The sequence below is a fragment of the Hibiscus syriacus genome, unplaced genomic scaffold (assembly GCF_006381635.1).
Source record: "Hibiscus syriacus cultivar Baekdansim isolate YM2019G1 unplaced genomic scaffold, ASM638163v2 tig00110162_pilon, whole genome shotgun sequence".
Taxonomy (NCBI): domain Eukaryota; kingdom Viridiplantae; phylum Streptophyta; class Magnoliopsida; order Malvales; family Malvaceae; genus Hibiscus; species Hibiscus syriacus.
This window is the reverse complement of record NW_024062609.1, coordinates 71,240-96,416: the sequence shown is the minus strand read 5'-3', so window position 1 is coordinate 96,416 and position 25,177 is coordinate 71,240. Positions and strand designations below refer to the sequence as shown.

At 37.8% G+C, this 25,177-nt stretch overlaps 2 protein-coding genes across 2 annotated transcripts; one reads left to right on the top strand and one right to left on the bottom strand.

Annotated features, from left to right (window-relative positions):
* Positions 1-341: 341 nt before the first annotated feature.
* LOC120216553 lies at positions 342-16,127 on the top strand. Its single transcript, XM_039213931.1, has 16 exons — positions 342-1,361; positions 4,564-4,700; positions 4,779-4,864; positions 5,284-5,441; positions 12,080-12,144; positions 12,292-12,486; positions 12,613-12,670; positions 12,982-13,227; positions 13,340-13,473; positions 13,670-13,859; positions 13,983-14,042; positions 14,113-14,367; positions 14,608-14,866; positions 14,951-15,156; positions 15,229-15,279; positions 15,368-16,127. The coding sequence occupies exons 1-16, from the start codon at positions 342-344 to the stop codon at positions 15,656-15,658; spliced, it is 3,411 nt and encodes a 1,136-aa protein (XP_039069862.1). The 3' UTR covers positions 15,659-16,127.
* A 1,717-nt stretch (positions 16,128-17,844) lies between these two features.
* LOC120216584 (tubulin alpha-4 chain-like) lies at positions 17,845-25,177 on the bottom strand. Its single transcript, XM_039213949.1, has 5 exons — positions 25,167-25,177; positions 21,822-21,827; positions 19,622-19,723; positions 18,737-19,342; positions 17,845-18,642 (listed from the first exon to the last, which is right to left on the bottom strand). Exons 3-5 carry the CDS (start codon positions 19,712-19,714, stop codon positions 17,989-17,991), a joined length of 1,353 nt encoding a protein of 450 aa, XP_039069880.1. The 5' UTR covers positions 19,715-19,723; positions 21,822-21,827; positions 25,167-25,177; the 3' UTR covers positions 17,845-17,988.

The window sequence follows — 25,177 nt, the reverse complement described above, 5'->3', positions numbered from 1 at the left end:
GCACGTTGGATGGTCGTCGCTTGTGCTTTTCGGTTTTTACTCGTATGGGCTGTCCCCACTCCCCATACATTGGTTCTGGGAAATATGATATTTCGATGTTAACCATCCAATGTGATTCCAGAACTATGCACAGCAAATCCGAGTTTTGACTTCACTTCTTTTCCCCTAACACACCGAGGAACACATGTACTTAGAAATTAGGCCTCACCTTGTCTTCCTAGCAATATAATATCTTGCTTTGTTTTACTCTTAGGCTCTTTGATCTTTTTTCCAAACAGATAGGCTATATAAATAATTAGGTAGTCAATCCAAATTAAACAACGTAGGTGTGAGTGAGTGTGATGTGCTCCCAAACCTTGAGAGACTCGGGTTTCATGATTTTTGTTAATTATGTTAGTAAGAGGATTCACGTTTCTTCTCTCAAGGAAGAGTTCCAGGTCTATGATGTTGTTTTGGATGTGTTCATTGTGTATAAGAGTTTGAAAAGAAAATTCGAGGACTCTACTTTTGTGTTCGTTAGGTTCAGTAATAGAGATGAAGCGAGCTTGGCGGTGAAAAGAGCTGATGGTAGGGTTTTGGATGGTTTCAAAATCAGAGTTTTCCACGACAATAATCCTGTAAGACTTTGCAAGAAGGTTGATGGTGTAAGAAGGATTAATAAGGTATGGAGGCCAGTATTAAGGGACGTTAGGTCGTTTAAAGAGGTGGAGGGAGGTGTGTCGGTAGCAGGTGGGTTTCCAGTTCAGAAGTTTGTTGGTCAGCAGACTGGGATTCATTTTAGTTCTGTTGCAGGTGTTCATGTTAGGGTTGGTGATGACGGTGTAGCAAGGTTTCCTTCAAAGCTTTCTGTTGCCAAGGTATTGGTGGAAGTTCAGTACGGTTCCTTATCTGAGAAAGTCTCCATTTTCATTGAAGGTCGTGTAGTCTCTATTAAAGTTCTAGAGTTTGGGACTGCTAACGAGGGTGTTCCATCGGCTAATCGGTCCGTTGATCTGGCGGTGGAATCTGCTGCGTCGGGAAGCTCACTCGGCAAGAATGGGAACCCCATTTCCAGTGGTGGCATCTTTTCTGAAGCGTGCAATAAAGAAAGTTTTGGAGATGTTTTCAAGGATCATGTTGGGGATCCGACCATGGGAGGTTGTGGTATCGAAGTTGGTAGAGAGCACGATGGTTTTCAAACTCCAAATTCATCCAATCACGTGGGGCTTCAGAGAGTGGAGGTTGATGGTGTAGTGCGTGATGGTTTTAATATTGGTAAGTCCTTTTTAGTAGATGCTTCAAGGAAGGAGGTTAGTGGGATGGTTATAGGGGATGGTGATGGTTCACCAGATTGTGGGTTTCCACGTGGGATAGGCACTAAGGTTGATACATTAGTTGAGTATAATAATGTTTGTCCGGGGGAAAGGATGATGAATTAAAAGTGGGTCCAATTCTTGCATGTGATAGTGAAAAAGTAATTTCATTTAATAAGCCAAATTCAAATTCTGTGAATGCTGGGTGTGACTTTGAGGAGTCGTCGGTCGTGCCGCATCAGTCCTTTAGTTTTAATATGAAGTTGAATAAATTCGGATCTATATTAGATATTCAGAGTAAAGTCCTATCTAAAGCCGAGAGAAGAATAGATCGAGCGCTAAAGAAATTCAATTTTAATAAGTCGGATCTGTTGTTCTCTGAATTATTAGGTACTTCTATTTCAGATTTTGTATTAAAGCAAAGGTGGGATGAAACTTTTGTGGAAGCGCAGGAGACAATGTATTTAGATAAGCAACTTGGTATTATGTTATGTAGTCCCAAAACTGGGGTTCTATAGGAGCTTTGGTAGTTCGAAATGTGTCGAGAGGTGCATCAGAGTTGTCTTCTTCGTGGAGTGTCTTAGGTAGTTTTAGTGTGAATTTGTGTAGTTTTTGTCTGAGCTGGAGTGAGTCTCGGGTTATATAGTGGAGGCTTGTTGGGTGGTAGATGATGCTATTCGTTGATTTTCTGGTTTGTGTTTTTTCTTTAGTTGATATGTTCTGGAGCTGCAGGTATTGCAGATTGGAGTTTTGGTTGATCTTTTATGGCCAGTGTAGTTCCCATGTTGTTCTCGATTTAGCCGGAAGTTCGAGGTTGGCCTATTATATAGTCGCAATTCTTGAGTTCTGTTTTAGTGCTCTTCTGCAGGGGAGTCTTGTGGCTATGTGTATGCTGCTCTTCCATATGTGTTTATATGTGTGTTAGTCCTGTTTTTTCCACCTCATGGTTCACTCTTTTTCCTCCAATAGGTTTAGGGAGGTTTTTTTTAATGAGGTTCATGGGGTGGTGTATCTTGTATCCTATTAATACAAAGTACCCATTTTTTAAAAAAAAATAAATAAATAAATAATTAGGTAGCCAAGCATTAGCCGTGGAATATGGAAACGTTTTAGCACAACCATGAACCGTGCTGATAATGGGGCTGCTCGCTATAATTATAAGTTCCATCGACTTTTAAATCTCCATATAGTGATATCACTTTCACGTGCACTCCTCACGACTTGGATGAAGAAAATTTCTGTCATACAACTGACTAACTCAAAACTATCTTAAAGTTGTGTCCCCTTTTAGTCTCTTTCTATCTTACGGCAATTTGATTGATTTTGTTGGAAATTTCAAGATGAGGCATATCCCCACAGTCAGGACAATTTAGTCTGAATTCTCAAAGGAGCAAACATTCTGTAAAAGACAACCAAAAGAAACATTCCAAGTATGACGACGTGTTATAAACTAAAAAAGAAAATGTCTAAGTGACAATGGTCTCAAAACTTAACCAGCTTTGCTTAATTCAAGTTGACTGGTTAACAGTAGTTTGGATTTTTTTCACTGTTGGTTGGAATCTATTATATCAGTCAGTAGCCTTTGGACAAATATTTCCGAGACAAATATCTCTGAAACAGTTTTTCAACAAAAAAAAAAACTATGAAACAGAGCTCCCCTGCTTTCCTTTTTAATGCAAGTTGGAATTTTGATTCACCCTGTTGAAATGGGTTTGACGAGTGAAGAAAAACGTGGCGAACTTTACTTGGAGTTGGAATTCAAGATGCCTAATCTCGTGAAACACGGCCTACCCGGCACGTTGGTTACCGCCTATATACCATCACCAAAACACTCCACTTACGAGATGCACAGGGGTCTACGGGATGGCCATGGCGGCAGCTAATAATAATTCAAGTCACATTCATCGAATCAACTGAATAATTTGATTTTTCTTTGTTGAATAATTTCATCAATGTATATGTTAAAGTAATGAACAAACAACATAGGAAACTGAATTTCACATATTTATAGATCATTTACTCTCTCTTTGTTTTTCAATAGAAGGGGACTACTTTTCCTTTATGTCAGATCTTATTTTATTTCCTTTGACATCGACTTAGCGTCAATGCACAAAATACACTTAAGCCTTAAGTCAACAGATAAGTCAACAGATATTCACGGTTAGATTCTCAGACTGCATAAAATTAAATTGTTTATCAATTAAATAAGTTTTCGATTTTTTTCTTTTGGTTCAGAAAATTTGAAAAGTTTCAGCACATGATCCTTGCGATTTTTATCTTTTGGTAAAAAGAGAAATACAAACTTGTTACGGCAGTAACATTCTCATACGTTGTGTAAAACCTGTGGTATCTCGTCTGGGGCAGCCCTAAAAAACATGCAGCCCCATGGCCGTTTATTCATCGCTAACGCTGCCATAGCACCTGCTACTTCATATCTTTTCTTTGTGTAGTTTTAGATTTTTTTTTATTTAGAGTTTTTTTTTCGAGCTTTAATTCATGGTTTCGAGTTTGAGTCGAAACTCACATGTTTTTAAACCAAATTTAGCTTTATTTTAAAATTTTCGATTTGGGTCGAGCTTAAAAATATTTTAGCTCGACTCGGCTCCATTACATAATTCATGCAACACGTTAAAACAGGAAACATTATAATAAAAATGAAAAATTAAATTACTTTTCTTTTTGTTCTTCCACACAGAATGAAGAAACAAAGACAAGATCACCGCATTGCGAGGAAATCTCCCCATTTCATTTATTTTTCAATGCTCTTTTTATTTTAATTTTGTTTTTTTTAAAGAAACCTAGATTGCATTTTTGTCTCACAAAAAAAAAAAAAGAAAAAAATTACAGATCTAATCCCAGGTTTGTCCGTGTTCTGTTTCTATCTCTTGGGCTCATCAATTTTCTTTTTTCATGATTCGCGTTTATTTTAATTTAAACGCCAATTTGCAACTCTTCATGCCTGTTCCTATCTAGCCTTTTTGAGGTTGTAAATTAAAATTCATAATTTTATTCTAAACAACCTAATTCAATTGTGTTTACACATAGGTTTAAACAGCAACATTGTTATAATGTTGTGTGTTATTGGCATCATCACATTTGAATTCTGAGTTGAACTTCTTAAAACGAGTACGATTACAATTCCTTGTTTGCAGTTTTCCGTTTTAGTTTTCTACAAGGAGAATTTAAAAAAAAAACATTTTTTGTTACAGAGAGCTGTTAGAGAAATGATTTGAACGATAGAGAAATGGATTTGAGGGGAAGGAAAAAATAGACAAGTGGGCAAGGAAAGAGGTTACCAGATGCAAAGCCGCGCCCAGCTAAATTACAGCCAGTCGTCATGTTGGATACCGTCCACGAGATTGCAATTTACATCCATAGGTTTCATAACCTTGATCTTTTCCAGCAAGGGTATGAGGGAGTTCTTGTGTTTTCCTGTTTGTTTTGAATCATGCACACCATCATTCTTATGTTTATTTGTGCGTTTAGATGGTATCAACTCAAGGTTACTGTCAGATGGGACAATGAAGAACCTGCTTCTGCCGCCTCGCCTTCGAGAGTCTTACAATATGGAGGTAATTTCTTGAAATTATGGTGCTTTTTTCTTCTAAAACATTTGGCTTAATGTTACAAATTTGCTATTTGTTGTTGCTTATATTATAAACATTTCAAATGTTGATATATTATAGTCTTTTGTATCCAAACTGGTCCCTCCAGAGACCTAAATAGGGACCTTACAGTTTATGAAAGAATATGCTATTCTAGTTGATTGATTGGTCAAGTATTTTTGATGCAGCTGAAGCAAACAATTTTAATTTCCTTTGGTACTTAATTTAAGGCCAATCATTGAATTTCTTCTTGTTTAATGGTGAATATATTTGGAGCTATATGTTGTTTTCTCCTCATTTTATAGTTTGTTTATGCTCTCAAAGTATAATGTAATAGTTTTCTCAAACAGAATTTTTTCCTAATTAAGACTAGAAAAACATTGCAGCTCCGAACTATGGTTGTGAGAGTGGTGGATATGGAGTATGGAAGATTGATGAAAAAGACAACAGTTTTGTGACGCAGCATTTTCGAATCAAATATGCAAGACAGGATGTTCTTTTATTTATCATGGTTGCATTTGATTTACCTCTTAAGGAAAATGAGGTAGACAATCTCTCTTTGCACATATCCAATGTGCACACACAACACTCCCTTTAGCCGTAGCTCCTTTCTTGCTAATAGATAATATAATCTCTACTCCAACCATAAAGACAAATGGAAATGACAGTGGATTTTCCTTAAAGTTGTGATTTCACAAGTATTTGCTTCATTTGATTTTGGTATTGAAAGGGACATGCATAAAAGCTTCTCTACTTTGATTGCTTTGACCATTTTTTTTATAGGAATGGTAGGCCTCGTTAAAAATCCCCTTCATGATTAAAGGATCACAAGGTGCTCCTTAATCAGCGGAAGGAGGAAAATAGTACCTAAATAATTCATTGATAACCACAAGTTACAAAAACTTAGAAACAACCATAGAGTCTAGATAACCAACCCAAAGCCTAACAGATAACCCAACCAACCAAACGAAAACATCGTATCTATCCAATACCAGCCTTAGTTAAACTATCAGCCTCAACATTTGGCTGACCTAGCAACCCATCTAATACTACCATTCAAACCTCTAATCTTATCGAAAATAGCTGTCACAATGTCTAAGTACATATAGGGACAGCGGTTGATATTCTTGACCCATTCCACTGCTAATTTATTGTCTGATTCAACAATTAGCCTGTCCTTAAAACTCTGCTGAATTGAAGCAAAGAATGATAACCCTTTCTTAATAGCCTTAAGTTCTATCAAAATAGGAGGACCTGGACCAGCAGCCTCTTGAAAGGAACACAACACCGAACCATCGTGAACTCTTAGGATGCCCCCAACACCACTCTTCATCCAGTCTGCAGTCACTGTCGCATCAACATTCAACTTAATGAAGCCCTTTGGAGGGTGAGACCAAGACACAATTTTGATAATAGGAGAGCTTGAGAAAGAGCAACAATCCCCAAGTGAAGGGTCACATATGAGAGAGTCCTTAGGAATAGATACAACCTTGTAGTAAGCTAAGAACCAAGCAGCCAACCTACATCTTGCCATAAAGAATAGATCAATCTGATCTACCCTCCCCCCCTCGAACACAACGACATTCCTACATTTCCAAATTGTCCATAGAACCACCCCAGGAATGAAGGACCAAATTTTAGAATTAGGAATCAATCCATCCCAAGCAACCATAAAACTTTGAGCATTGACTTGAAAAACTGAAGAAACTCCCCAAAAACTCATAAATTTTTCTATAAGGACCACACCACCAAGAAAGAAAATAATAAGTGTGATGAGGTTTCATTCGCCTTTTCACAAAAAGGGCAAGCAACATCAACAATAGCTGCGACTCCTCTCCTCTGTAACTCAAGTTTTACTGGCAGTCTCTACAGCACCACTTGCCACAAAAAGACCTCCACTCTAGGGGGCACTAAACCCCTCCAAACGTATTTCTTCCAAAAAGGATCTGCTGAACCAGTAGGACAACAAGACTTAACACACGAACTAACAATATAGACTCCTTCCCCATTCCCACACCAAACCAACCCATCTGATAACTCCTGAGAAAGAGTGTTATTATGGATCAAAGCCATTAAATCAGCATACTAAGACAATTCCCAGTCACTCAAATTCCTTCTCATATGAACATGCTAAGACCACACTATTGACCGAAACTCCCCAAACTCAATAAGCTTCCCATTCTTGTTTATAGACAACACAAACATTCTGGGAAAAACCACTTTAAGAGGGGAATCATGTGCCCAACTATCAAGCCAAAATCTGATGCTCCCTCCATCCCCCCACTCAGACTTTAAACATACTTCGAAACTTAGCTCCAAACTGATCTTGCTTGAAATGGTTATGGACCACCGATTTCCAAATCCAAGAAACATGTGCAGGAAGTTTCTCGTTAAACATCAGAAAACTAGGACCCATATTATATTTACAGCAGATAACCTTCTTCCACACTGACTCTTTATCATTAGCAAACCTCCAAGACCATCTCCCTAATAGAGCTATATTCATATAACTAATGTCCAAAGCACCAAGACCACCAACACTTTTTCCATAACACACTTTTTTCCAATTAACCCAATGGATTTTTTTGGCCTCAACTCCTCATCCCCATAAAAATCTGTCCATGATAGAATTAAGCTTTACAATCACCGATGAAGGAATCTTGAACATGGACATGAAATAAATAGGAAGGGAACCCAAAACTGCCTTCAGTAAAACCAGCCTCCCTGCCATTGATAAAGTCTTCGCTTTTCATCCGGCTAGCTTCAAATGAAACTTTTGAACTACCGGATCCCACAACAACATAGAATTTCTCTTAGCACCAAGAGACAACCCCAAGTACTTCGCAGGAAAATGTCCTATTGAACAACCAATAGCATTAGCCCACTGATGAACCTCTTCCTCATTAATATTAATACCAAATAATTTGCTTTTAGACAGATTCAACTTCAGGCCAGACATAACCTCGAACACACGAAGAATCCTCTTAACATTAACAATCTGAGTCTTTGAAGCATTGCAGAAAATGATAAGATCGTCTGCAAATTGCAGATGAGATAAATTGACTGAGGCCTCATCTTTACCAACCACCAGACCACAAAACAAACCCGAAGATACTACTTTACGGAGCAGCAGATGAAGCAGTTCTCCAACGAGATTAAACAGCAAAGGGGACAGGGAACAACCCTGTCTAAGGCCTCTAGCCATAGGAAATTCAGCAGTTGGAACCTCATTTACCAAAACTGATACCGAAGTAGTAGAAACACACATCCGAATCCAGTTACACCATTTTGAACCGAACCCCATCTTAGCCATAACTTTAAATAGAATGTCCCAATTTACCGAGTCATAAGCTTTCTTGAAGTCTACCTTAAATACACAACCCTTCAAACCTTTCTTCCTCCATAAATCAATTCCTTCATTAGCAATAAAAGAACAATCCAAAATTTGTCTCCCATGAATAAAAGCAAATTGAGACTCACTGATAATATCATTGATGCAACATCTCATCCTTCTCGAAAGATACTTAGAAAGGATCTTATACATCTCACCTTTCAAAATAGACCATAACTTCTTAAAAAATCCCATGTTCAACCCATCTAGCCCAGGGACTTTATCACTATCGCAAGAATTAATGGTCTCCCAAATCTCATCTTCTGTAAACTCCTTCTCTAACAAAAGATTCTGTTGCATAGAAATTCTCGAAAAGTCCAACTTAATATCCTCCACATCTAATGTTGAACAACAATTAAAAGGTTTAAAGAAATGTTCCCTGACACTGGACTTGATAGTACCTGGATCATTAGTAATGACACCATCAACATTGAGAGCAAGCAGAGAATTCTGCCTCCTCCTAACAGATGCGCAAGTGTTAAAGTACTTAGAATTACGGTCTCCACCATTAACCCACTTCTCTCTCGAATTTTGAACCCAAATTTGCTCCTCGATTCTGAGAAGTCTCCAAAGTTCATTTCTCAAGAGCCTCAACTCTGTCGAATTGAAAACAGCATTGGGAGACAGATTTTGTTGTATCCTCATTTTAATCTGATGAATTTTGTCTTGTAGAACATAAATGTCCACTCGAGGAAACTATTTTCTATCCCCATACCAGCTCTTAATAGCAGTCTTTGTATTCCTGAGAATGTTAAAAATTCCAGCACTTGACTTCTCTTCTTTGAACACCTTAATAGACTCAACAACCATCTTCTCAAAGCCATCCTCAGTCATTAAATAGCTAAACAATCTAAAGGGTCTCTTACCCCAATTTTCTTCCCCAATCTCCAGAATAATTGCATTATGATCAGAGGTAGATTTAGGCAATAAAAACTGGTTGATACCGGAGAATTCTGCTAAAAAATTAGAATTCACCAAAAACCTGTCTAATTTTACAAAAGTCGGCAACTCCCTATTATAGCTCCAGGTAAAATTCCCCCCAACAAGTAACAAATCAATAAGCCCTGATTACTGAATAAAGTGATTGAAAATTTCCAATGAATTCCTGTTCTGAGCTCTACCTAACTTCTCCTCTTCATTTAAGTATGCATTGAAATCCCCACCCACACACAAAGGGATATTGAACCCGTTTAAAAACAGTTCCAGTTCATAAAAAAAACCAGCCTTCTCTTCCTCCACAGACATACCATACACATTTATGAAGCCACACCTAAGATGGTTGGACTTGAACTTTCCAAAGACAGCAATAAACCTCCTATGAATATGTTGATATTCTACCTCAAAAGTATTATCATCCCAACAACTTAAAATACCACCAGATGAGCCTATAGCTGGTGACTCAACGAACCCCTGCAGCCTATTCAAACCACTTCTCCTTAAAAAAGATCTTGGTAGCTTTTCAAGTTTTGTTTCTTGAAGAAAAAGAAGCTATGGTTTTTTCTCAAAAACAAGTTTTTGCACAGCCCTATGTTTCTCTTTTTTACCCAACCCCCTAACATTCCAAGACAAGATACTTAGCTTAGTCATGATACTCAAAATAAATATAACCCAAAATATCCCAAGGACATAGCTCGAGGTCAAGTAGCCCCACTCAACCCTTTCTCCAATTCAACAATCTTATGTAGAAAAGCTTCATTCCCCTCTTTGAAAGATATTCCCAATATCTTACTAACTTCCCATATAGCAATTGCTTCCTCCAACATCAAAGGAAAATCTGAAGAGGATACTGTATCAACACTAGCATGATCTACTGCTTCCTTAATGAGAGACCTTTTAAGTCTCCTGTAAGGTCTGTTCACCCTTGACCTATCCATATCCTTAACCGAACAACCAACAACCTCTGAAATTTTAGAAAGACAACCTCTAGAAATTAAAGCTCTACCCAATTCACCTTGGATGCCCCTCGTGAATTCTCCTTGGCAATCATGCACATTATTACAATCCTGCACAACCTGATTCCAGATCTTTCTATCATTCGACCTACAATAAATTTTCTTGTGACTTTTGATAAATTTCCTTCCAACCGGAGTAGTCTTCATGGATAATGAACTTGCAGAACATGTTTGTGAACTAGCTCTTGAACTTATCAACTTAAAATCAACCGCAGACCCCCCTCCATCTTCAGTCCTTACTGAATCCTTAACTATAACTGGTGAAGAAAAAAGTTGACCCATTGTTAATTGGCAATTTTCTTGATCCAAGCCACTCAACCTATGTTCTCCAAGGCTTATATGAAGCCCAATCTCCTGGTCAACTTTGTCCTGTTTATAGAGATCCCCCCGTACTTTTCCCGCTTCTCTCACTTTCAAAAAGGCCTTTTGACTTTTCATGCTGAGAGGAGACAACTCTCTTGGATTATGTGATATTACCAAGTTGTGAGCCTAGGACCCATTCCTGCACCCTATTATGGGTTTCTGACATTTCCTGACAACCCACGTGACCTCCATGCTGTGCCTGAACATCCTCTAGACTCCAAACGGAGGATCTCTCCACCCAAGGATCTTCTGGAACATCCTCTTCAGCCATTTCTGAAAATTCAGGAAAGAAATCATCCCCGCCATCAACCTTAATTTTTATCAAAAATTTCCTTCCATTCGTAGTAATGGTAGTATGATCAGGGATGTCAAAAGGACTAATAACCCTGAGAAGCATCTGCGCAACTCTACAATCAACTCTCTGAGCAGTTTCATCTTTGATTTTCACTAACTTACCCCACCTAGATACCACCCTAGTGAAGAACGGAACGGACCAGCAATTTAAAGGAACTCCTATCATGGAGATCGTGCAAAAAGCTCGGGGAATGCTTTCCTCATCCAATACAGGCTCCAACCTTTCAAACCAAAAAGACAAAGCTTCCCATTTTCCTTCCATCGCTAAATTCTTCTCCTCCACCGATTGGAACACAACCAGGCACGCATTCTTAGCAAAACCCCACCTCACAACCTTTACGTTGATGCCCTCATTCCTTAATGCTTTCTGCACAACATGAAATTCAAAAATATATTTGCAAATACCAGTAAGTCACGATCTTAGCCAGACCCTATCCTCCATTGAGATAAAAACATCCTTAGTGTTTTTCGACTCTTTCGAATTAAAATGACTTCCTTCTTGCACACCCTCTGACTCTTTAAGCACCCCAACAACCGCATCCTTATAGGACCTACCATCATGAAACTTATCCAGCATCTCCATCTTCCTCACCCTTCCAAATGGAGAAGGCAATCTTTTAATCTTTTCCCCACTGATACCAACACTATTTACCCCATCAACCCTCTCATCTATCTGCCTCTTTGACCCAGATAGTTTCTGATATTTGGCTACAACCACTGAAATCCTCCTCCCATCAATAAAGACGTTGTTCATCTTTTCCACTGCATTACACAGATCCTCCTTGCTTGCGAAATGGACGAACGCAAACGTATTTACCTTATACTTCGGTCTTTTATTGATAAACGGAATGAACACCTTAATAACTTTACCAAAATGACTAAAACGAGCCCATAAATCACTACGACGCACACTCCTGCTAAGATTATCAACGAAAGCTGACCAAGTAATTCCTCCATGAACCTCTCTAAGATTAGCGACAAAAAACTTGCTTTTGAAAGACACTCTCTCTCTCTCTCTATCTCTCTCTATTTTTTTCACCAATATTGCTTTGACCATTTGGTTTGTTAATATTTTCTTATATCCTATTATGGTGCTGATGTAGCATTATTTGACACTGACAGTGGCCTTCCTCATCAGCTATCATTTTGAAGTTTGAGCTTTTATATGCTCCTCTGATGGAGAATGGGTAAGGTGACAACTGACAAGTCATGTTTTGTCAGTACTGCACAACTAAAATCTAAAGCTTTTACTTCTGTTGTTTGTACGAGGGTGTTGCTATTTTCTTTCTTCAAGTTAAAAGAACCCATAATCGATCCGAATGCTCTGCATTCAGTTCTGAGTTTCAGGCTTCTCCATATAGTTGCCCTGCCGCTGTCCATGAATTTCGGATCCCTTCTAAAGCTCTTTTAGGACTTCATTCCTATTGCCCTGTTTATTTTGATGCGTTTCATGCTGTTCTTGTGGATGTAAGCGTTCACATCACTCTCCTAGAAGCTGGTTCTATCCAAGACTCAATGAATGTACCCAGGTTTGTCATAGATTCTAGAGATGGGTGGTTATTTGTGGAGATGAAGAAAGGGAAAGGGGTGATTCTATTTATAAAGTTGTGCTCTATTGATATGTAGAAGTAACTTTACCTGTTGAATTTTTTCAGCATTTCTTTTACCGCCGCTGATGATGTTGCTCGTGAAACTATTGGTGGTTCGACTCTGGTTTGTTCTAAACATTGAATATGCATATACAACAACCCATCCCTAACCATGACTTGGTCTATCTGTGAATCTGCTTGACTAAGGCTATACATTCAATAAATTTTTTTTTTTCTTGGCATGAAGAAGGCTAGACATTCAATACGTTTAATACTTTCGTTTTTGTGTGTGTGTTTGGGGGGATAGATAATTAAAACTTCTCAAGGATTTACTTGACCATTGTGGAAAATCATCATATTTCTTTAACGTGGCTTCTTGTTGTCCTTGATAATCAATATTCTATGTACTGATAGTCTGATCCTGTGATCGAGCAGGAGTTGAATCAAGCAGATTCGAGTGACCTGAAACAGGCCATGATTGTAAAGGCATTATTAGATGCTCGTGAAACCTTGATTTTAGAGCTACAAAAACTTGGCAATGCCATTAACCAAGCAATTGATTTGACTAAATTTACATCCACAATGAATGATACAAGGTTATTTGATTCATTTCTGCAAGAAAATCAGGTTACTGCTGATAATGAAGTCTCCGGACAAGGCAAGCCACAAAATGGTCCTGAGGTCCTTGCTTTATTTTACCCAGCATCAGTGTCTTATTCCTATTTTTTTACTTTGTTACGGTTTTATAGTTTTTTATATATTAAAATTACAATCTCTTCCTCTCTTTTATCAGAAAATTAATGGCGAATCAGATTTTCAAAGTGCTCAATTGCCCCAGAACTTATCCAAGGATGATGTAACTAGAATGTTTAATCTATATGGTGATCAGATGTTATTTTTATGGAGCACTTTTCTTACTTTCCACAGGTTAGCCTACACATTTTTATTTCTAGCTGTTGCTGTTGTTAGTCAACAAATTTCTGCCCAATATTGTAGGTTGTTTTGCTCAGTATCTATGAACTCTTTATTTATCATTTCATCCCTAAAGATGATTTTAACCCCTTAATACAGCTTTCACAGAATGTGTGCTTATTATAAGTGTTGAAATTTCATTTCGTTCCAGGGATAATAAAACAAAGATAATGGATGTCCTTCACGAAGTATGGGCTAACGATCGAAAAAGTGAATGGTCAACGTGGATGGTTTACTCTAAGGTTGAAATGCCTCATTATCCTATAAATGATGGCTTTGAGGAGACAAACCACCGTGTTGTGCATAAGCGGGGTTCAAGTTTGTGGAAGCTATCTGATGATGTGAACACTTGTTTATATTTTCATTTGAGTAAATATGTTGCTATTTTCTTACACATTCAGGAGAGCAACACTAGTTTTTTCCATCAATTTCTAATTTTGGGAAATTTATATTGTGCAATACAGCCTGTGCATATGGCAGAGATAAAGGCTGACCTTCATCGACAGAGTATTGCACAAATGAAGGTAAGTTATTGTATTTAATGGTTATAGTCCTTATCCCTGGTGTTTAATGGAAATGATTGTTTGCCCACAGATTAACAGTCATTCAATCCAAGACATGCAAATATTTGGAGATCCTTCAGCAATTCCTATTTTAATTGTAGAACGCGTTATGAATGCACCTCATCGTAGTTTAAGTTATAACTCGTACATGAATAATTTGGATGTCTTAGATTCAGTTGCCTTGCATGATGATATTAGTGCTGAAGAAGGGAAAAAGACATCAAGAGGAAAAGCTGAAAAAAGATGCCGTGATTTGAAGGTTGTTGTCTTTGTGCATGGATTTCAGGCAAGTTTTGCTCTCTTATTCTTGTTTTCTTAGGTTGTAGTTTTAATGCATATTACCATAAATAATTTGATACGGAGTACATTTATAGTAAACGCCGGATGTAAATTTTATGACTTGTAAAATTGAAGATATGAGTGTCTACCAGGCTTACTCTTTCTTTTCCTTGTAAACTTCAGCATGTTCCTATTAGAGACAGATTGGTGAGTGAATTAATGTCTAAACCCAACTTGAATATAATAGGGGCATCATCTGGATTTGCGACTTGTTCGCAACCAATGGCTTTTGATAGATTCCAAGATCGAGTTTCTCATGTCGGAGGCAAATGAGGATAAAACATCTGGAGACTTTAGAGAAATGGGACTGAGGCTGGCGCAGGAAGTGGTCCATTTTCTTAAAAAGAAAATAGGTAAAGCTTCAAGATATGGACGACTAGGAGAGATCAAACTTAGTTTTGTGGGGCACTCCATTGGAAACATCATAATGAGAGCAGCAGTAGCAGGTAGATACGTTCTTGTCCTTTAGCTTCGTTTCCCGTTTTTACCATCTCATAATGTCTGCTAGATATATGCATTTCCATCTGCAGACAGTGTTATGGAACCTTACCTGAGATATCTTCATACGTACCTATCTCTATCTGGTCCACACTTGGGATATCTATACAGCTCAAATTCTTTATTTAATTCTGGGTTGTGGCTTTTGAAGAAGTTGAAAGGAACCCAGTGCTTCCATCAACTCACTTTCACCGATGACCCCGATATCTATAACACTTTCTTCTACAAGCTCTGTAAGGTATTGGGATCAATGTCAGGATTATTGTTTTTAATCTCTGAAGTCCTAAAATTGTTTATTTGCTTCTTTCAGCAAAAAACACTGGAAAATTTCAAGAATATAATCCTCTTCTCTTCACCCCAGGTATGCCATACCTCTTTCAATAACTGTATGACTTAAAAGGTTCATTACATGCATGTTTAAGGTTGTTGTGAGATGGTTTGTCTCTCAGGATGGTTACGTTCCATATCATTCGGCCAGAATCGAGTCATGCCAGGCAGCAACAACGGATCGTTCAAAAAACGGAAAAGCATTTTTGGAAATGTTGCATGCCTGCTTCGATCAGATAAGAGCTCCTACAACTGAAGATCGGGTATTTATGCGATGTGATGTCAACTTTGACACATCCGCTTATGGCAAGAACTTAAACTCGTTCATTGGACGGGCTGCACATATCGAGTTTTTGGAGTCCGACTTTTTTGCTCGATTCATAATGTGGTCATTTCCAGATATATTTAAATAATATATTACGAGCAGTCCGTGATTTCTGTTGTTCCACCTTATAGATGGATCCCCGGTCCCAGATTGGTTGCTAAACGCTGTGCCGGTGATCCTGGTTTCTAGTTTTCGAGCATCACAGTGAAAAAAGAGAACCATGGGTTTGTGATTTTGGTGTATAGGTTAGTGCCTATATCCGCCAGATGATTGCTGTAGAAATTGTTATACAAGTCCTCATCACATAATGTGTAAATATAACGCAAAAAAAAAACATTTAATTTAGGTAATTGAGCTTATGCCTTATAATTTATGTGATGAGAAAGGTTGGTATAATAATTTTTCACATATTTGACGTTTGATAGATACATGGAGTCTGTATCGAATTGGTATCAAATGGATATCAGCTGTAAATTATTGGGTTGAACATACGTACGTACATACGTGGGAAGGCTGTTATCTCTATTTAGCTGGGTTTTCTTTTAATTAAACCTGTATACTAGCGTTGTTGGCTAATTGCTCTGCATATTTTACGTTGAAATTGCTGATTAGAACGGTCGGAATATTTTGCAGCTGTACTGTGTATCAGTTTTTTTTTTTTTTTGAAATGTATAAACAATTCAACCCACTGCAAGCAATTTATTAGTTCAACCAAAACGCCCAGCATTGCCTGTTTTCTCTCGATATCATTTGAGGATCGTTTACAAAAAGATGGGAGATATATCTCTTCCCAATGACGCTCTGTTCCTTGGATTTGATAGCTCTTCTCAGTAAATTCTTTTATCTACCTTTAGTTCATGATCCATTTCCAATGTCATTAAGCAAAAACTACAACAATTCTCCATGTTGTGATACTTCTAATGTTTCTAATTAAAGGTTGAAAATTTGAGGTCTTTATCATCAGGATTTTTGTTTTTAAACCGTAACTAGCTGAACCCATGTAGCCAAAATTGCGGATTTCTTCTTATGCTGTAAAGAAATTGACTCGTCGAAGATGTTATGGTCAGTGTTTAATGCTTATCCAATTGATGCTTTGTTGTTCTTTAGAATTCTGCTAGTTGAAATTTTTGAATCTAGTTAAGATAGCCTTTGAACCCCCGGATGGATTGAAGGGGTGGATGGTCGGTCCTAAAAATTTCAAATTATCATAGATTTTTATTTATATTTTCTATTAATAATTCGTTAACGCTCGTAAAATTTTATAAATGGATGACTTTTAAAATTTTATAAGTTTTCCTTCCGATATAAAATACTGGGTCAGTCCCTTTCTCTTATGTAAAGGTCGTTGAAGGCAACTGTTATTGTTGCTTCTGAGCTAATCCGCTTTGGCTCTGATTTGCCTGTTACAGGACCAATGATGGGTTTTACAGAGAGCCTAATGTTAATGGCAAAATTGTTTCACCCCCATCATAACGTGGGTGGAGGCTTTAGATCTCATTCTTCAAAGACGTTCTAAATCCAGTTTGGAAGAATGGTAGTTACCCCCAAAAAAACCATTAGTTGAGCAGGCTAGGCAATGCTGTTTCTTTTAAGGAATCGCCTAAATATGGATGGATTGGAGCACCACAGCTCGGTGTAGACAAATAGAGAAAGCTATTGGCGGGGCATTGGACTTACAAAAAAAAAATTACGGGGTCACGTGCTTATGAGAGAGAGAGAGGACCACAAATTCGTAAGATATTTGAGATGCAGCAAGAAGCTAATAAGAGCACTGAGAGGATGTTTCTTGTTAGCTCTTTCATGGCATGTCTCTTCACAGGGGCGGGAATGAATTTGAGGGATATAAAGAAAAGGAGAAACTGAACTGAAAGGAGGGGGGTGGAAGTAAGAAACGCAATACTCTCCTCTCCAGTCCAAAAAATCAAACAAGCAACCCGTTTAAGAGCATTGAGAAAGTGAAGGAAGCGCTGTTTTTGGAGACTGAAGATGCCGATATGGTGGAAGAACTTTGCTGCCTCCGCCTCGATGACCCTTGACAAGGGAATCGGGAGGGTTCAGAAGATCATCCTATACCTCGTGCTCGAAAGTGTTATCTTCCTTTGTGCTCTACTTGAGGGCTCTAGGTTTATTTATATCTCAGTCACCGAGATTTCAACATGCTCACGGGTCTGATTCTAACATAGATTGGTCGATTATAAATGTGGAAATAAAACAACACTTCTTCCGCAATTTTAAAATGGAAATTGCGATTATAAATTATGGGGGTTGGTCACATTTCTTTATTAGGTAACTTCATTCATAGAAAAAACCAAATAACTTGTACATCACCCATGCAGCAATTCAACTCTGGAAACATGCAATCCAAATGCAACAAGAAAAACACATCACAATTGTAAACGGATAAAGGTACTCCTTCCCTCAATACTCCTCCTCATCCCCTTCATCCCCTTCACCGGACTCGGCTCCGACTTCTTCATAATCTTTCTCAAGTGCAGCGACATCTTCACGAGCCTCCGAGAACTCTCCTTCCTCCATGCCCTCACCAACATACCAGTGAACAAAGGCACGCTTGGCATACATGAGATCAAATTTGTGATCAATGCGGGAAAACACTTCGGCAACACTAGTTGAGTTGGAGATCATGCAGACAGCTCTCTGGACCTTGGCAAGGTCCCCTCCTGGGACAACAGTTGGTGGCTGGTAGTTGATACCACACTTGAATCCAGTAGGGCACCAATCAACAAATTGGATTGTGCGTTTGGTCTTGATGGTGGCCACAGCTGCATTCACATCCTTGGGCACAACATCACCTCGGTACATGAGGCAGCAGGCCATGTATTTTCCGTGGCGTGGATCACATTTGGCCATCATGGAAGAGGGTTCGAAAGCAGTGTTGGTGATTTCAGCCACTGATAACTGCTCATGGTAAGCCTTCTCAGCTGAAATAACAGGGGCATAGGAGGAAAGCATAAAGTGGATCCTAGGATAGGGAACCAGGTTAGTCTGGAACTCGGTCACATCCACATTCAGGGCTCCATCAAACCTCAATGAGGCTGTAAGAGATGAGATAACCTGAATCATACATGCCAAAAAACCACAGTTATGAACAACTATTACATTTCGCAACATAAAGATTGGTATTATCTGTCAGCATTCTCATCATTACCTGAGAGACAAGGCGGTTAAGATTGGTATAAGTGGGTCGTTCAATATCCAAAGAACGCCTGCAGATGTCATATATTGCTTCATTATCAAGAAGCACAGCGACATCAGTGTGCTCAAGGAGTGAATGAGTGGACAACACGCTGTTGTAAGGCTCTACAACAGATGTAGAAACCTGAGGTGAAGGATAGACGGTGAACCCAAGCTTCGACTTCTTTCCATAGTCAACAGAGAGACGCTCCAAGAGAAGAGATCCAAGTCCAGAGCCAGTACCACCACCAACAGCATTGAAAACCAAGAAGCCTTGGAGGCCAGTACAATTATCAGCAAGCTTTCGGATGCGATCCAAGCAGACATCAACAATCTCTTTGCCAATTGTATAATGACCACGAGCGAAATTGTTGGCAGCATCTTCTTTGCCACTGATGAGTTGCTCAGGGTGGAAGAGCTGGCGGTACGTTCCGGTCCTCACTTCATCAATAACAGTTGGTTCCAGATCCACAAATATAGCGCGAGGGACGTGCTTCCCAGCACCAGTTTCGCTGAAAAAGGTGTTGAAAGCGTCATCTCCTCCACCAACAGTCTTATCGCTTGGCATTTGGCCATCAGGCTGAAAATCGAAAATTCTAAAAAGATCACCACCACAGCCCACATAATAAACCTTATATCTACCCTAAATCATCTAACATAATGGAAATCGTCCAGCTAACATTTCAATTGATCCAGATATATCCATTTTAACGAGTCCAATTAAATTAAAAACAGAAACGCAGTTAATTAAAAAAAATCAAATATGCACCGATGAGATCATAATGTCAAAATAATTATAAAAATGAGAAAATTAAATATAACAGCAGAGAAATGAAGTAAGCAAATCGAGGAAAATTACCTGAATTCCATGCTCGAGGCAGTAAAGTTCCCAGCAAGCATTTCCGACCTGAATTCCGGCCTGGCCGATGTGAACTGAGATGCATTCTCTCATTTTCTTTTTCTTCAATATCCAGAGGAAATTCTAGAAGCAATGGAAGCAAAAATTGCTTGAAAGTATAAGAAAAACAAGGAGGGGCGGGGCGTGTATCAAGACGCCTCCAGGAATATGAAATCTGAGGAGCTGCTTAAACTCGGACGGCTTTTATATAGGGAAAATAATAATAATATTTTGTGGTTAAACCAACTTGAGTTAGTTAACCGCGGTTAATGATGCCAGCGAGAAGAGGTTTTATCGTTGGCCCGGCTGGATTTTCTCTAACTGCCTCCTATTTTTTCTTATTTTTCAAGGTTATAAAAATTCGGTTGTGGTTTGTTTTCAAAAAAAAGAAAATCATAAATTTAGTTATTAATATTCTGGTTTAGATTTAATGTAATGCAATTTTATACAACTATATATTAATAATGTGTAAAATGATATTATTTAAAAGGATAAATATAAGTAATATTATTTTTAATTAAATTATGTGAATCATTAATTTGTAATCATGTGAGCAGTCTAAAGAAGTGGATTTTACATTTCTATCTGTGGCCCCCAATCTGATAGAATGGACCCGTGACTGTTCACTTAATGTTTGAAACAATTAAATTCAATATCAGTTTTAGCATGTTTTCTTAAATTATCCACATTCTTTGCAACATGTATACATTTCTTAAGTTTGAATAATATTTATTTGTAAGATACATTTACGTTTTATTTAGACTAAAAACAATGCAAGTATTTTTTTGAATAATCCAGATGTATAACGTTACAAATGTCCTGATCATAACGACCATTAAAAATCACGTTAAGTGACACATGTTATGCTCTGGTAATTTTAATTTAAAAATTATTATATTTATAAAAAAAATCCTTTTTTTCAAAAATTACAAAAAAGATCAAATCCCCAAAAATCTCAAATCTCTAACTCTATCCCTAACCTCTCTTACTGACCACGTCGACCATCATCGACGTCACCATTGTCATCCGTCCTTGCCCATTCCATCATGGTTATCGTCAAGTGCTTCAATTTCACGATATTTTTGGTTTCAGGTTCATCGAGTTTAAATATGTCAATTAGGGTGACTTCGGGTGACTAGGTCATTGGTGGCAGTTCCATCGACTGGAGGTTCGTCGACAACAACATCGACAAACGAAGATGGTCGATGTTAGTATAGGGATTATAATAAAGTATTTCAAAGTTTTGATTTTTTTTAGAAGATTTCCAAAAGTTTGGGTTTATTTAAAAAATAAAAATATACTTTTAAGTTTCTAATTTTAAATTAAAAATTTCAAAAATTATCATAACTCAACATGTATCCTTTAACGACAGAAATTAACAACTTCTACGACCCGAGCACCTAAAATAGTAACGTTGGTAACGGTAAGCACCTGGATCATTCAGAAAATACTTTAGCCACCTATTCGTGAAAAGTTGTATAGAAAGCCAAAAAAAAAAAGGTATGCCATCACTTGAAATCAATCATACAAGACAGTTGTCGTCGGCAGCTCCGCCGTCACTTGAATTATCTGTTTTGTTTGAGGCTAACTCCGATTACCGGAATTAAGAATTCAGTCCTGTAGCAACAGAAGGAACTGACGTTTCATAAATGTCATGAGATGAGGTCTGAGTTAAAATAAAAATGCAGGCCGAGCAAACTCCGCACAAGCACCAAACAAACATGAAACAACAGATGGCATCTTTCCTTGAAAGGTTTTGCCGGATTCCTTTTAACATGCACGCCCTATTGTCCTACATATGAAGATATTATCCAACTGGACATAAGCTAAATCAAACACAGGCAACGTATCCTAAATAAGAGCGTGTTTTGTGAAAATTCATCATCACTTGAGGACATCTATGCATTTGAATAAGCAACAAAACTGAGCTCTGAGACAATGGGGAAGATTCTAAACATGTCAAGACTGAATCGGCGCACCAACAAAAATGATACAAGGCATTAGAAAATCACATCTGTGCACTTGGTATAACAGGACACGTATCAGTGGAAAATGATGCAGGCCATGTTTAACTGAGGTTTGATTAGAACAAATTGATCTCAAACAAACTATCATGCAACTAAAGGCCGCAAAAAGATACTTGTACCACAAAACTGAGAACCCTAAACTAGCATGCAACTGAAGGCTGCGAAAGGAACAGCATCGGAAGAAGAAATCCAAGCATGGACAAAGCAATCTAAATAATAAGAGAAAGCTAAAAAAAAAGTAACTGTACGAGGAAGGATACTTATAAAGAAGCCATTCGTAGTAGACTATTGGAACAAAATACTTCTCAAGGTGAAAGAATAACATGTTTGGATGCTACCTTGTTCGGCAAGCTGATTACCACACCAGTAGGTTGCATGAAAAGGTTTTAGGAGACATCAATGACAGATTACAGCACCAAGTATACCGTATATATATATTCAGTCTATGCATTGGAAAGGGGAGTTTTCCATGGGAATTAATGTACTTAGATAGGAAACAATAGCAATCATGATGTAACATAAAGTAGAATGGGGACACAAAAAGCATTTCACATAACCAAATCCATGATTTAATTAAAGAAATGTTCTCTATCATCAGTAGAAGAAAAATTGCTCTAATCAAGCATTGTTCCACATGGTTTATACAAGAGCATACAAAAGTTTGGGAAGATTTCCAGCCTATAGTTTACAAAACCAAATTACGAATAAGAAGAAAACATTTGGTTGTCAAAATGTGTGTGGATTTGTTTGGAGGATTTCCTAGAACCTAGGTAACTTGTTTTCTGTATACGAGCGAGATATTTCTCTGCACACGTGTGTGTAAGTTGCACATTTTGAAGGCAAAAGACAGTATCCACACAGGCAACAAGGGTAGACAAATTTGAAAGCACACAACCAACCCATACTTTGTCTCAACAATTTTTACTTAAGATGCTAACATGCATCAATGAAAACTCAACCCTAGTGAATTGTATTAGTATCCTATGCCTCGGCGTTGATAAACTAAAAGTTCCCCTTTTTGCTAATAAAGAATCCATCACGAAGGCATAACAAAAGCATACATGTCAAGGACCAAGAGAAATGGTTAAGAAAACATCCAGGCTTGTTACATGCATGGACCACAAAACAAATGATATGATTATTTTTCCACTACTCTTCTGCAATTGGTCCTCAGTGGACCATTATAATACAGATAGAATGAGGTCAAATGCAGCAATGAAACTAAAGATGGAAACAATTTTGTAAATACCATTAAAGGCAAAATGGAATCATTCCATTAGAGTGAAGTCAAATGCAGCGATGAAACTAAAGAAAGAAACAATTTTTCTAAATGCCATTAAAGGCAAAAGAGACTTTCCATTCTCAGGTGGCTTTGCAATTTGCATTTCAAATACCAATATCAGAATCACCAACATTTCCTGAAATAATTCATCCACGGAGCAAATATTGAAAATAAAATACAAAAAATACATGAAAAAAAGAGAGTGAAATGTGGGCAAAAACCAGAAATAGAGCAACTAGACTCTATATTTATAGAATCAAAGTCGATTTATGGAAAATGGGGGAAAACACACATCATCACCATCAGGGTCGACGAAAACATTGAAACAAAGCATAACTTATCACATACATGTGAAATAAACAGTAATGACAACATGAAGAAAATGCTTCGGCATCCCACCATCTTCTTCCCGAATGCATTCCTACGTACGAGTACAAAAGCCCATGATTGATGATGAACTGTAAGCTCCTCCTCCACCTTTGAAATCTCACCAGGAAAAAAAAACAAGAGAAAAACACCCAGGAAAAAAATATAACCTAAAAAGGGGGAATGAGATTTTACTTTTAGCAAGAAAGAAACTACACGTGAAAATATTTATATTTTGCCTGGCTCCATCCTGTCTGCCTTTTTTGCAAGCAACAAGGGAAGGGAGTTGTTTTACACAGGGAGGAACAGAGCTACATTGTCTTCTTTCCCCTGTGAATACACGAAAATGACCTTCCATTTGCAATGATGTAGACCGTGGAGTGAGGGTAAAGCTTGAAGACCAAGGGCCCCTCGGTCATTGAAACCCTCAACAGCCATTACAGTAACAGGTTTCAAGGTATCGCTGCTGGGCTTAAGGTCAAGACTATTAGAAAAACCAAAGAGCTAATTTACTCTCTTTTTCCCAGGGAGAAACGTGGAGGAGAGGAAGATAAAGCGAGGCTGATGTCTAAAATGGGAATTGCGAGGAAGTAAAAATAATTATTTTAAAACAAAAACCCATTATTGTAGGGTTTAAAGAAAAGGCCGGTGAAAAGCCATTTTCAACTTTATCATTGTTCCCTTCTGGTAAGACTCACCATTTTAGTCTGTCAATTTCTTTGCCTCTCTTTCTTATGTGATATTTTGTGAAATAGTTTAAAAAAATTAATTAAAGCCTCATTTTTTAAAAAAAATCCATAAATTACCCTACTTTGTAACAGAAGATGGATGAGATGGAGTAATTGAAGTGTTTTTGACTCTTAATTATTTGTTAGATTTAAAAGAGAGACATTAAAAAAAACAGGCATAAATATAGGAATTTAAAACACTGGCTGAAACTGAGACACATTTTATTTGTTATTTAGTAATTATTTCCTGCACTGCACTGCACCGCACCGGCTGGACCTTTGAATTTGAATATTTGATTGTCCAAAATATTAGAGGAAGAAGACTAAAGTTTTTAGAGGTCACTGGACTAAATTAAAAACTTTTTTTAATCCTCACGTGTCAGAAAAGGCTATTATCTGTCTCTCTGAATCTCATCTTCTGCTTCACTCTCTAACCTCTCATATCTCACTCCATGTTCAACCGCTTTCTAACCTCCGCCACCACCATTGATGCATCCATCAGCACTTAGATGACCAAAAACATCAAGTGTAATTATCAACCAAGCAACATGAGAACAAGCTCAACTATTTCTTTTGCATCAAATCATGGGGGACACAGGGAGAGATCGTAAAAGCTTTTAAGTTAAAAACTTGGTGGAGGAGTGGAGCTTACCTTTTTTATTTTTGTCGGGGTAGATTTTGTCAAGGTCTTCATCAACGGGTTTTGGAGTTGGCTTGGATATGGAAATGGGCCGGCTGCCGTTTTCGGTTGTTTTACGTCAGTAACCTCCCAACCTTGCTTTTTATTGTCTTTAGCATGCGACTGTCCTACTTTTGTCTGTAAACATACTTATTATGAGTGTTTAATACTAATTGTTCATCAATATCATCATTACCACATTTTTTTTAAAGTTTTCGCAACATACCTTCATAAAAGGAAACTAAGCACTAAGAAAGATTTTTGGCTTCTTTTTCTTATAGAGAACTCGACTTTAAAGGTCACGCATGGCGACTTTGCTTTGTTAGACTACTTTAAAAAAAAATACTATTATCAAAACGCTAAGTACTGTTCTACTAGCATGAACAATTCAATGGCATTTGGAAGAAACCAAAGCCTTTCACACGAATCAAAATA